The sequence below is a fragment of the Phyllobates terribilis genome, unplaced genomic scaffold, assembly GCF_046119375.1.
Source record: "Phyllobates terribilis strain yellow unplaced genomic scaffold, ASM4611937v1 Scaffold_2__4_contigs__length_985480577, whole genome shotgun sequence".
Taxonomy (NCBI): Eukaryota; Metazoa; Chordata; class Amphibia; order Anura; family Dendrobatidae; genus Phyllobates; species Phyllobates terribilis.
The window spans coordinates 947,645,420-947,659,187 of NW_027362762.1; the positions used below are offsets into that span (position 1 = coordinate 947,645,420).

At 47.6% G+C, this 13,768-nt stretch overlaps 1 protein-coding gene across 5 annotated transcripts in view; it reads right to left on the bottom strand.

The window, feature by feature from the left end:
- Positions 1-1,994: 1,994 nt before the first annotated feature.
- LOC141239282 (OX-2 membrane glycoprotein-like) overlaps positions 1,995-13,768 on the bottom strand; it is an 82,977-nt gene continuing 71,203 nt past the window's right edge. For all 5 annotated transcript variants that reach the window (XM_073668529.1, XM_073668528.1, XM_073668527.1 and 2 more), the window contains one exon: positions 1,995-2,455. In XM_073668529.1, coding sequence (XP_073524630.1) covers positions 2,360-2,455 — 96 coding nt within the window. In that variant the 3' untranslated portion in view covers positions 1,995-2,359. The remainder of the gene's footprint in view (positions 2,456-13,768) is intronic.

The window sequence follows — 13,768 nt, forward strand, 5'->3', positions numbered from 1 at the left end:
CAGAAAGTGAATTAAAAAAAATTAGATTCAGGAGAACGTGAACTTTTTGTAAAATTCGATTTGCTGGTTGGTGCTAGAGGTGGTGGCCGGTGGGTGAGGGCTATGAAAATCGCTTCGCTTAGCTGACTCTACTGGGGTAATATCACTTGTTTTTTACATCCCAATAAAAAATAGTGACAAAAAGCAGTAGATGGTCGGCACTTCTAAGCATAGAACACTACAACAATGCCAGTGACGAGATAAATCACTGGAAAAAGTCAACACTTATGTCCAAAAGATAATATGTTTATTAGAAAACATTTATAAAATGGTTAAAAGATAGAAGAGTTGAAAAAAAGGGAGTGGCGCCCACCACTGGTGAATTGTCAGCACTTTATTCAGTTGTTACCTGAGGAGCAGAGACACAAGGAATGAATGAGCGACAGCTGTTTCGCCTAAACCATGCTTCTTCTGGGTCTTACATCATTAGATACACACCCCTGTCTAATATTCTAATCCCAACATACTTGGGATCACCTCGATGCTCCTGACTCATGTGCGCAATGAGTCTAGGAGAACTTTTCCCTGAAGATAATGAACAGATATGTTCACTGAAACGTTTCCACATTGGGCGAATAGTGCTTAATTTGCCAACTCTTCCATTTTCAAAAGTGTGCATAACGCAACGTGTTTAAGCATACAGACAGTTAAGTCCAGCACATAAAAAAGAGAAACGCTGGCGCTGTTACCACACCTATACAGAACTGAATAAGGAAGCACCATGGGGCAAAAAAGTAAACCGGGCGACCAGATCCAGTGGTGCTCAGCCCGAAAAAGGACAACGTATAAAATTTCAAGAGGATAGAAATGTTGAAAAAAAGAGAGCGGCGCTCACCACTGATGTATAAATTGTCAGCACTTAATTCAGTCGTTACATGAGGAGCAGAGACACAAGGAATGGGAGACACGAGGACTGTAGGACATTTTACATGGGGAACACTGTTCGCCCAATGTGGAAACAATTCAGTGAACATGTCCATTGATTATCTTCAGGGAAAGGTTCTCCTAGGTTCATTGCGCACATCAGACCGGAGCATCAAGGTGATGCTAATTTCATGCGATTTTTGGATTTGTATTTTGAACTAGCTCCCACATTGAGTGGAGTCTGACATAATCTGCTACTTAAAAAAGAGATTTCCTTTATTCAAAATACAGAATCTTTAGATCTTGTCAGGCTAAATGATCGGTATGATTTGAGCCAATTTTGTACTAATGTGCTTTTTAAAGTTTTTTATGTTGTTATTTTGTATTTTTCACCATTTTTACCTGTTACCTGTTTTGGGATTAGAGTATTAGAAAGGGGTGTGTATCTAATGACGTAAGAGCCGGAAGAAGCGTGGCTTAGGCGAAACAGCTCTTGCTCATTCATTCCTTGTGTCTCTGCTCCTCATGTATCGACCAAATAAATGGCTGACAATTAACATACCAGTGGTGAGCTCTGCTCCTTTTTTCGACGCTTCTATCTCTTTGCAATTTAATACGTTATCACTTTTTGGGCTGATCCTGTCGCCTGCTTTACTTTTCTGCCCTATGGTGCTTCCTGATTCAACCCTGTATAGGTGAGGTAGCAGTGGCAGCATATCTATCTCTTTTTCATGCATTGGATTAATAAAATGGTGCCTCAACAGAGGGAAGATGGATGAAGGTCGTAAGTTAAAGAATATACAGGCATGGAATACAGAAGGAAATATATTACAACGGTGTGTTAATGTAGACCTATCCATAGATACACTACCAAGGCTCCGTAGTGATCCATAGGTTGCAAAGTCAGAATCGCTCTGCACTAGTAATTTAGGTATTACCTATTAAAATATGTTTAGCTGAAGCCAAAAAGAGACTACCATCACCATGTTCCTTCACCCCGACGCGCGTTTCGCTCCAGCTTCTTCCGGGGGTGGAGAGACATGGGCAGTAAAACAATACAAGTTTTGGACACTATAAAACCACACAGATAATTGGACAGAAATTGATGGATATAATTTGTACATAACAATATATCTCCATAAAATGTGTCGTGTAGTAAAAAGATGATGTATTCAATGAAAGTAAGTAATTATAAAACATATATGAATAAGACGTATACATCAATCAAAAAGGAATGACATTGTCTAGTGGCGATTGGTGACCAAGAGACTCCCGCTGATGTCTCCCCCGCATCCACATTAAATAAAATCGGTCACTAACGAGCAGGAGGAAGGTCTGAGCTGGACTTGGGGTTCCCGATAATGGCATGAATATATCCTGGTATGATTTCTTAGTAAACCCCTGTAGTGCATTTTTTCAAAAAATGTGTGAGCCTGCTCTGCTTCCTAGTCCTTAATTATTGAAACAATATTTTTTTCACACTCTTCTTTTTTGCCTCTGGCTGGGAGCTATTTTCTTGTTTCTTCTCAGATCTGGGAGTTTTTCCAGTGACCTTAATATAAAGGACAAGAATACAATGAGAATCTCTACTTGAAATGCAATTGGAAAACCATATACCAGTGTAATAGAAAACTAAACACCGTAATAGAAAAAAAATGTAAGAAAAATGATATAAAACAATATAAAAGAAAACCAAACAATATAGTAGAAAAAAAAGTGTATAAACAATATAAGAGAAAAAACATATAAACAATGTAACAGAAAACTAAACACTATAATAGAAAAAAAACATGTAAATAATAGAAAAATGATATAAACAAAATAAAAGAAAACTAAACAATATAGAAAAAAAACGTCTAAACAATCTAATAGTAAGGCCATATAAAGAGAAGGGATTTAATTACTGTAACTGTTTCCCATACAAATAACAGTTGTTAGACAGGATCAGTTGTAAATTTTATCTGTATAATATTAATAATAATAACAATAATAATAATTAGAGATGCTCGGCGCTTGCCGAGTATTTCCAGTGTTGCTCAGCGGGAGCTCAGGTCTCCTCCCTGCATGTTTGGCGCTCTTTACAGAACCAATGAACATGCAGGGATTGCCAGCCAGTCACTGTAATGCCGTAGCCATGTTGCTTGTGGGCATTACAGTGATTGGGACTGCAGAGGACTAATCCATCTGCAGAGATATCAGGCAGGCAGTGTATATAGACAGGCAGGGTATATAGCAGACTGCAGTGCATATAGCACAAGAGGCTCCATTCCAGTTTTGTCTGCTGCTACTGTTGTTAGATATTTCTATAGAAAGGCCCAGGTCTCAGGGGCCAGGAATAATTTTTATTTGGATCTTAATCCTCATTATTTGCTTACAAAGCAATCCAGAGAACACCGTTTTTCTGCGCCATTTGCTTGTTGGCACTGCAGAATACAGCCAGGTCCTTTCCATATTACAGCGCTAAAAATCCAGCTATTTAAAACTGTGTTTTCTCCGTCACACGGATCACATACAGTGGTGGCCAAAAGTATTGGCACCCCTGCAATTCTGTCGGATAATACTCAATTATGTCGGAAAATGATTGCAGTCACAAATTCTTTGGTATTATTATCTTCATCTAATTTGTCTTCAATGAAAAAACACAAAAAGAATTGTCCTACAGCCAAATTGGATATAATTCCACACCAAACCTAAAAAAGGGGATGGACAAAAGTATTGGCACTGTTTGAAAAATCATGTGATGCTTCTCTAATTCGTGTAATTAACAGCACCTGTAACTTACCTGTGGCACCTAACAGGTGTTGGCAATAACTAAACACACTTGCAGCCAGTTAACATGGATTAAAGTTGACTCAACCTCGGTCCTGTGTCCTTGTGTGTACCACATTGAGCATGGAGAAAAGAAAGAAGACCAAAGAACTGTCTGAGGACTTGAGAAACCAAATTGTGAGGAAGCATGAGCAATCTCAAGGCTACAAGTCCATCTCCAAAGACCTGAATGTTCCTGTGTCTTCCGTGCACAGTGTCATCAAGAAGTTTCAAGCCCATGGCACTGTGGCTAACCTCCCTAGATGTGGACGGAAAAGAAAAATTGACGAGAGATTTCAACGCAAGATTGTGCGGATGGCGGATAAAGAACCTCGGCTAACATCCAAACAAGTTCAAGCTGCCCTGCAGTCCGAGGGTACAACAGTGTCAACCCGTACTATCCGTCGGCGTCTGAATGAAAAGGGACTGTATGGTAGGATACCCAGGAAGACCCCACTTCTTACCCCGAGAAATAAAAAAGCCAGGCTGGAGTTTGCCAAAACTTACCTGAGAAAGCCTAAAACGTTTTGGAAGAATGTTCTCTGGTCAGATGAGACAAAAGTAGAGCTTTTTGGGAAAAAAGCATCAACATAGAGTGTACAGGAAAAAAAAAGAGGCATTCAAAGAAAAGAACACGGTCCCTACAGGCAAACATGGCGGAGGTTCCCTGATGTTTTGGGGTTGCTTTGCTGCCTCTGGCACTGGACTGCTTGATCGTGTGCATGGCATTATGAAGTCTGAAGACTACCAACAAATTTTGCAGCATAATGTAGGGCCCAGTGTAAGAAAGCTGGGTCTCCCTCAGAGGTCATGGGTCTCCCAGCAGGACAATGACCCAAAACACACTTCCAAAAGCACTATAAAATGGTTTGAGAGAAAGCACTGGTGACTTCTAAGGTGGCCAGCAATGAGCCCAGACCTGAATCACATAGAACACCTGTGGAGAGATCTCAAAATGGCAGTTTGGAGAAGGCACCCTTCAAATATCAGGGACCTGGAGCAGTTCGCCAAAGAAGAATGGTCTACAATTCCAGCAGAGCACTGTAAGAAACTCATTGATGGTTACCGGAAGCGGTTGTTCGCAGTTATTTTGGCTAAAGGTTGTGCAACCAAGTATTAGGCTGAGGGTGCCAATACTTTTGTCTGGCCCATTTTTGGAGTTTTGTGTGAAATGATCAATGAATTGATTTTTGCTTCATTCTCTTTTGTGTTTTTTCCTTGCAAGCAAATTAAATGAAGATAATAATACCAAAGAATTTGTGATTGCAATCATTTTCAGGAAGAAACTGAGTATATTATCTGTCAGAATTGCAGGGGTGCCAATACTTTTGGCCACCACTGTTTAATTGTGATGAAAATACTGCCATTTCTGACCTCCATTAAAAATTAGTTTCAGTGTGTCAGTGAAGCAATTGACACCAGTTTGCTGTTCAAAATAGTTACCTACAAGCCAGGTATTTAAAACTGTGGTTTGTCCGTCACACTGATCACATATAAATTCGCTCCAAATTCAGTCATTTGTAGTGAGCGTGGAAGATACTGTCCTCCATTTAAAATGGGCAAGGCACGTGGCAAGGGATGGGGAACTGGACGTGATGGTGCATGCAGAGGCCGAGGACAAGGCCGTTGGCAAGCCGAAATTGTGCCACAACAAACACCCACATCTTCTCGCTCGATCTCCCTGTCCAAATTAATAGGAGACCGCAGAACACCACTAGTGAACACAGAGCAGTGTGAAAAGGTTATTGGTTGGATAGCGGATAATGCTTCCAGTCACTTAGCCACCCCCACCCTGTCTTCCACACGGTCAAGTGTCAGTAGCCGTGAATCTGGAACGCACATTCCTCACCCTGAACCTCCTTCCTCCCACCATGCCGAGTGCCCAGAGACAACTTGACGCGCCCAGGGGATGGGGACGACTCGGTACCCGGGGCTTTAACCTGGTTTGGAGATGTCGCGGTGGTCGGCTCCCGGGCGTTACCCTGGGGTCACTCTTAAAAAAGGGGATTGGAACTTGGATAAAATAAATAAACAGTTCGCAACACCACCCGTGGTACCTGGTAATGAAACCCAGCGCTGCTTCAGACCTCCGGGGCTGTTGGGATGGCAGCTGAGGTGTTTCTGCTCACCACAGGTGGAGCGGGCCCCTGGGGCAGGGATGGTGTGAAGGGATGCAGGAGAGAGGGGACCCAGCCGGGTCAGAGGAAGAACAGACATGCACACAGGGGTTCGCTTAAGTACCTTTACTGATGATGGTAGTCAGGTACGGTCCGGGGTACTTGTAGGTGGTGTGCACTTCTGGACTTGCTCCCCAGTGTGCGGGTGTAAGGCCTCCTTTCTGTATCTTCCTGTCTCTCTTCATGGAGCTTCTGACCTGCCTGGAACAGGGTCTAGCTCCCTTGATGTTTCTCTCACCCATCTTGCTTGGCGGCGAGGGCTTTCCTACTGGTTACCATGATCCCTGGACGCTGGGGCCTTCATGGTACCTAGTCCTCTGAATGTGCGGTATTCACGGGTGGACTGAGGGGTATGAAATCCTACTCAGTATGCCGGATTCCCTACTGGGCATAGAGATCCCAATAGGCTCGGGCCCGGTGCCTGGCTTGCATCAGGGGACGAACCCTCTGTGGTTCCTCTGTCCCTCATGGCTCTTCTCTTCTCCTTGCCTTCTAGCCCACTCTAGGCTCTCACTGGCCAGACTAGCCCGCAGCTTGGGCCTAGCCTGGCTTTCAGCCACACAGACTTCAGCTTGTCTGGTGCTGCAGCATTGTGTCACACTCACTGCTTCCCATTGACTGACTTCCTGAACTCCACCCCCCAGTATATATATACCTGACAGGGCTCCATCTAGTGGACTTGGGTGGAGGTGTCTGCATGTATTGAGGCCACTGGGGAGAATCCATCTGTGCAACACCCAGGAGTTCTGTGGCAGCCTGCAGCTGCAGGGCGTCACATTCCCATCCTTGTAAAAGTCAGTACTCCCGGACTGAAATTTTTTTTTGTATAACAGGTAACACAAGGATAACATTTTTAAACATTACAACAACTTTTCTTCCCTTTATGGGAGGCACGTAGCTTGAACATTGCAATAACAGGTTTAATAAACATTATACTTTACTTGTAGCAAAAAAAATATTTTCTTTCTTTTTAATATATATAAAATACTTTTAGAACAATTAAGCACACGCACATTAGCAGCAACACAACTTTACTTTCTGCAACGACCAGTTTTGATGAGATCCCTCCTCGGGTGTGTTCCTCTCATCCGGGTAAGCTGGCTTGTGGGGGACCTGCTCCAAACCCATAACGAAGGTCCTGGGCGGGCTGCAGGACTGGTGTAGGACTACTGGTTTGGCCACGCCAAGCAGGTTTTAGTGGTGGTGGTCTTGTGAAAACCACCATGGGGCACCTCAGGAGGTGCAAACTATGTACAATGGTGGGACCGCTCATAGTTCACGGACTCCAAGTTCAGGTTAACTTATACTTAACATCAGAGCTACCTGAGAACTTGTAGCTCAAGGGCGCCGCCGCCTGGGCTGCGCCTGGTTATGGGAGGTGGGTGACCCATCCTGGTCAACCTCCCGTTCAGTCAGGGTGTCCTGTTCCGACAGTTCCCTCACCCTCTGAACATTTAGGGCATGCTGTAGAGCCATGGGCATGATCCGTGCCACAGCTCCTGCTGGTGCGGTGACTGCTCCTGCCCGAGCAGCAGCGGACAAAGATACTCCTGCGGGGGCGTTGTCAAGGGCCGCGGCGTTCTGCTGATCATCCGCCATCGCTGCACCCCCCTAGTTAACTGCGGCCTACCTTCCTGCTTGCAGAGCCGGCTGTGGTCCCCCGGATGGGAAGAAGAGAACTGCTCGACTAGCAGTTCCCGGTGCAGGACCTGGCGTCCCCTTGCGCCTGACATCAGGGAGTGTGCTTCCTGGCACGACGGTCTCCTTCCAGGACCTGATGCTGCGTCAGAGCGCGAGGCGGGTATGAGCTTCGCGCACTGCTAGCAGTCACGCCTCTCCGATTCCCGCGGTTACGCCCCTCTTCTTCCCGCGCGGCGACTGGAAAATGGTGGACAATGGCGGGAAACAGCGGCAATTGGCGGGAAAACTTCACCACGGTATGCGACACAGTTCTTTAAGGCGCACAGTACCCGGTGGCAATGGGCACGCAATCCTGTTCGTGATGCCACAAAGAGTATGACGCGCCCAGGGGATGGGGACGACTCGGTACCCGGGCCTTTAACCTGGTTTGGGGATGTCGCGGTGGTTTTCTCCCGGGCCCGTACCCTGGGGTCACTCTTAAAAAAGGGGATTGGAACTTGGATAAAATAAATAAACAGTTTGTGACGCCACCCGTGGTACCGGGTAATGATTACCAGCGCTGCTTCAGACTTCTGGGGTGTTGGGATGGCAGCTGAGGTGTTTCTGCTCCCCACAGGTGGAGCGGGCCCCCAGGGCAGGGATGGTGTGAAGGGATGCAGGAGAGAGGGGACAGGGGTTCGCTTCAGTACCTTTACTGATGATGGTAGTCAGGTACGGTCCGGGGTACTTGTAGGTGGTGTGCATTTCTGGACTTGCTCCCCAGTGAGCGGGTGTAAGGCCTCCTTTCTGTATCTTCCTGTCTCTCTCCCTGGAGCTTCTGACCTGCCTGGAACAGGGTCTAGCTCCCTTGATGTTTCTCTCACCCGTCTTGCTTGGCGGCGAGGGCTTTCCCACTGGTTACCACGATCCCTGGACGCTGGGGCCTTCGTGGTACCTAGTCCTCTGAATGTGCGGTATTCACGGGTGGACTGAGGGATATGAAATCCTCCTCAGTATGCCGGATTCCCTACTGGGCATAGAGATCCCGGTGCCCGGCTTGCATCAGGGGACGAACCCTCTGTGGTTCCTCTGTCCCTCATGGCTCTTCTCTTCTCCTTGCCTTCTAGCCCACTCTAGGCTCTCACTAGCCAGACTAGCCCGCAGCTTGGGCTTATCCTGGCTTTCAGCCACACAGACTTCAGCTTGTCTGGTGCTGCAGCATCGTGTCACACTCACTGCTTCCCACTGACTGACTTCCTGAACTCCACCCCCCAGTATATATATACCTGACAGGGCTCCATCTAGTGGACTTGGGTGGAGGTGTCTGCATGTATTGAGGCCACTGGGGAGAATCCATCTGTGCAACACCCAGGAGTTCTGTGGCAGCCTGCAGCCGCAGGGCGTCACAAACTGATCCCACACTTTGACACTCCGAAGAGCTGTTCATTTTTCCATTTATAGATTCGGGCCTCTCGCCCGGTCTACTTGAAGCGGGGTAAGAGCAGATCGCATGTAGCGATGCCCAAATATTTGAGCAGCCAGGGTCACACGAAGGTGACGGTGGGAAAGTGTCACAAGAGGTGGACGATGATGAGACACAATTGCCAGAAAGTCAGGAGGAGGACCAGGGTGCAGAAGTGGAAGACGAGGTGGTGGATGATATAGTAACTGACCCAACCTGGCAGGAGGACATGCAGAGCGAGGTCAGCAGCACACAGGGGAGGGGAGGCAGAGCACCCCAACAGGCAGGAAGAAGCAGTGTGGTGGCTGCAGACAGAAGGCAGGCAACAGTTCCCCGTTACACCAACACGAAGGAAGTTACCAGTACAACTGTTAGGTCTTCCCGAGTCTGGTTGTTTTTTTAAAGATTCTGCCAATAACCCCAAAAAGGCCATTTGCACCACCTGCCAGGCCAGCATCAGCAGGGGTGGAAAAACTAGCAGCCTGACCACCACCAGCATGATCAGGCACATGGCAGCAAAGCACCTGACTTTGTGGGCCGAACCCCAGGGTCCAGGAACAGTGTCTGCGGGTGGCACCACTGCTTCTTTCGCTGTTGTGCATGCAAGACAATCCCCTATCCATGGTGCATGCAAAGATGCCTCCTGCCCTGCACCTGTCGTTGCACACTCTCAACTAGCAGCATCAGGAAGCACGTCCACGTCCTTGTCCCAGAACAGCGTTCAGTTGTCCATACCCCAGTCCTTAGAAAGCAAGAGCATATACACAGCCAAAGCCCCACAGGCCACACTACTAAATTCCCACATTTCATGACTGCTTGTGCTAGAAATATTGCCTTTTAGGCTCGTGGAGACAGAAGCATTCCGCAACCTGATGGCGGTCATCCCTCGGTACTCGGTCCCCAGCCACCACTATTTCTCCCAGTGTGCCGTCCCCGCAATACACAAGCACGTGTCCCAAAACATTAGCTATACCCTCACCAACGCAGTTACCGGGAAAGTCCACCTAACCACGGACACGTGGAAAAGTGCTTGTGGACAGGGATGGTACATCTCGCCGACGGCACACTGGGTTAACATAGTAGAAGCCGGGACCCAGTTGGACCTTGGGACGGAACATGTCCTCCCGATGCCAAGGATTGCGGGCCCTAGGTCAATCAGGGTGGCCCCCACAGTCTACAGATCCTGCACCTCATCCTCCTCAGCCTCCTCCTCCTCTTCAGTCTCCAACTCCGAAATGATCACATCAGTCACAAGCTGAAAGCACTGCAGCACTGCCTTGACCAAGCGGCAACAGGCTGTGCTGAAGATAACATGCTTAATGCTTAGGTGACAAACCGCCCAGCGCTGCAGAGTTGTTGAAAGCTGTAACACAGCAGCCTGATCTGTGGCTCTCACCGCTGAACATACAGCCAGGTATGGTCGTGTGTGACAATGGGCGGAACCTGGTGACGGAGAAATGACAGCCGGAGTAGATACGGTTTCCCTCTATGCAAGTCCTTTCACTGAGCTAAAAAATATGGCTGTGGTGAAATACAACTCCCACTGAGAAGCTGTTTCAGATTGAAAAACATTGGGCCCACCAGAGGATTTGATTTTGAGGGCTCACCTTTCTACCCCCCCTCAAAAGCCACATAGCAGCTGCAAAGTTTGCGCTATCATGAACTCTCCTGATGTAGAAACCAGGGCACACGAGAGGATTCTCTGGTGGGACCGTCCAACTCTGCTGAGAAGCAGTCCTGGCTAAGAAAAGTGTGTGGGAAGGTTCCCGAACACTGTATGGCTGCTTTTTTACTGAGGTGGAAACACGCGCAAACATGGGGAGAACATACAAAATCCTTACAGATGTGGTCATTGCTGGAATTTGAACCCAGGATCCCAGTGCTACAAGGCTTCAGTGCTAACCACTGATCCAATGTGCTGCCGTTCACCCTCTAATATCTAACAGGCTGGAGAAACTTGCACCTACTGCCACTCTATCTTCAGCTCCGTTGTGAGAAACTAATGTATTTGGGCAGCCACTCAGTCTACCAAATAAAATTCCTGAGAAGGAAATTGGGGATGGCTTCGCTGCTGGTACTGGGGGCAGTGCTAATACCATGGCGTCGCACCATAGTTCACTGGAAATATTCCAGGCTGGTAGGAGGCAAGCAGATTCCCACAGAAAAGTACCAACAGTAATGTTGTAGGACCCGTGCTTGTAGAAGGTGGAGACAACACTGGGAGAAATAGTGGCGGCTGGGGACCGAGTATGGACACCTGGCCGCCGCCTTGAGGTTGTTGACAGCTTCCACCTCCATGAGCCTAAAAGGCCACATTTCAAGTGCAAGCAGCTGTCCAGAAATCTGGCAGTTTAGTATTGCGGCCAGTGGGTGGGTGGGTGGCTGGCAGAATACTTGTGCTTGCATTCCAAGTAGCAGAAAGCTAAGCAGATGGTGGCCTCTATCATCATCATGGCCTCACCTCGGCACTATGAACTCTCCTGAAGGAGAAGCCAGGGCCCACCGAAGGAGTCTCCGGTTCTTTGGTGGGCTCGTCCAACCCTGCCGAGAAGCAGCCCTGACTAAGAAAAGTGTGTGGGAAGGTTCCAGGACTCTATGGATGTTATTTCTCAAACCACATTGCAGATCAGGCCATTGCCCAACTCTGTAGTCATGAAATTAAAGGCGCAAAGAAAGATGTTTGTGTGTCGAAGCACCACCGACAAGTGCGAGCTGATGTTGGCCGGGCTGCCATTGCTTCTGCAGCAAGCTGCATTAGAGGACTTTCTGGGAGAAATGACACCCAGAGTAGATACGGTTTCCCTCTATGCCAGTCCTTTCACCGAGCTAAAGAATATGGCTGTGGTGAAATACAACTCTCACTGAGAAGAAGTGTCAGACTGAAAAACATTGGGCCCACCAGAGGATTTGATTCTGAGGGCCCACCTTTCTTCCCCGCTCAAGAGCCCCATAGCAGCTGCAAAGTTTCTGCCTATCATGAACTCTCCTGATGGAGAAGCCAGGGCCCACCCGAGAATTCTCTGGTGGGTCCGTACAATCCTGCTGAGAAGCAGCCCTGTCTAAGAAAAGTGTGTGGGAAGGTTCCCGGACACTCTATGGCTGCATTTTTAATGTGGACTGGCTCTGTACCATCCCTGGCAACATTCACCTGTCCACATGTTTGTGGTTAGGGGGTCCTTCTCAGTAAGTGCACTGGGGAGGGCATGGGGAATGTTGTGGGACCCGTGCTTGTGGAAGGCGGAGACAACACCTGGAGAAATAGTGGCGGCTGGGAGCATGGACACCCGGCCGCTGCCGGCATGAGGTTGTGAAAAGCTTCCGCCTCCACGAGCCTAAAAGGTCACATTTCAAGTGCAAGCAGCTTTAGAGGACTTCCAGGGAGAAATGACAGTGGAGTAGATATGGTTTCCCAAGTCCTTTCACCAAGCTAAAGAATTTGGCTGTGGTGAAATACAACTCACCGACAAGCTGTGGACTGGCTCCGGACCGTCCCTGGCCACATTCACTTGACCACGTGCTTGTGGTTAGGCGGTCCTTCCAAGTAAGTACAAAAAGGCCACATTTCAAGTGCAAGCAGCTTTAGAGGACTTCCTGGGAGAAATGACAGCTTGAGTAGATAAGGTTTCGCAAAAGTCAGTCCTGGTTAGGCGGTCCTTCCAAGTAAGTAAACTGGGGAGAGCACGGGTAATGTTGTAGGACCCATGCTTGTGGAAGGCGGAGACGACACCGGGACAAATAGTGGCGGCTGGGGACCGAGTATGGATACCCGGTCGCGCCGCCATAAGGTTGTGGACAGCTTCCGCCTCCATGAGCCTAAAAGGCCACATTTCAAGTGCAAGAAGCTGTCAAAAATTTGGCAGTATAATAGCAGCCTGTGGGTGGGTGGGTGGCTGGCTGCATACTTGCGCTTGCATTCCAAGGAACGGCGTAGGAACAAATGAACGATGCACTGGGACAAGGACGTGGAAGGTGATTGTTGCAAGTCTGCAATGACAGGTGCATGCGACAAGGATCACTTATGATGGGCACACTTTTAGGCAGTGACCTGAGAGTCAGAGATGCTTCCAGGGGTCTTTCCCATGCTGTTCCCATGTCTTTTCAGCACTGTATGCATGTGTCTGATGATGTGTCACACACCACATGGCCAGAAAAGGTTGTAAAATGTTAAAATGACATTTACTGGTGAATGCATTTGTCTTGGCTGAAAGCAATGTAAAAGTGCAAAAACACATCAAAAACGCTACTTGTGAACATAGCCCAAGGTGTGGAGGAGTATTTTTCTTTTTATATACTTATTTTGCCTTATATACAAGTCATTATCCTGGAAAGCATGTTCCTTAACATATTTCCCAGGAAAATCCATTTTGGTTTAGTTTTTGTAGGTTTTATTGTGAGTCCGTAAAAGTGGCGTAATACTCTGACAACGTTGTTGACAGCAGTGACCTGGGGGTCAGAGATGGTTCCAGGAGTCTTCCCCATGCTGTTCCCATGTCATTTGAGCACTGTTCCCATCGATTTGGGCAATTTTTAGACCCTCTGAAGACCGCTCGGGGGAGCCCCCTGAAAAATGCTCGAGTTTTCCATAGACTTACATTGGACTTGTTGCTCGGGTCGAGCACCTGAGTATTCCAATGTGCTCGACCCGAGCAACAAGTACCCGAGCATTTTAGTGCTCGCTCATCACTAATAATAATAATAATAATAATAATAATACTACAGTGCATTGTGAAAGTATTTGGCCCCCTTGAACTTTTCTACCTTTTGCCACATTTCTCGCTTCAAACATAAATATATAAAA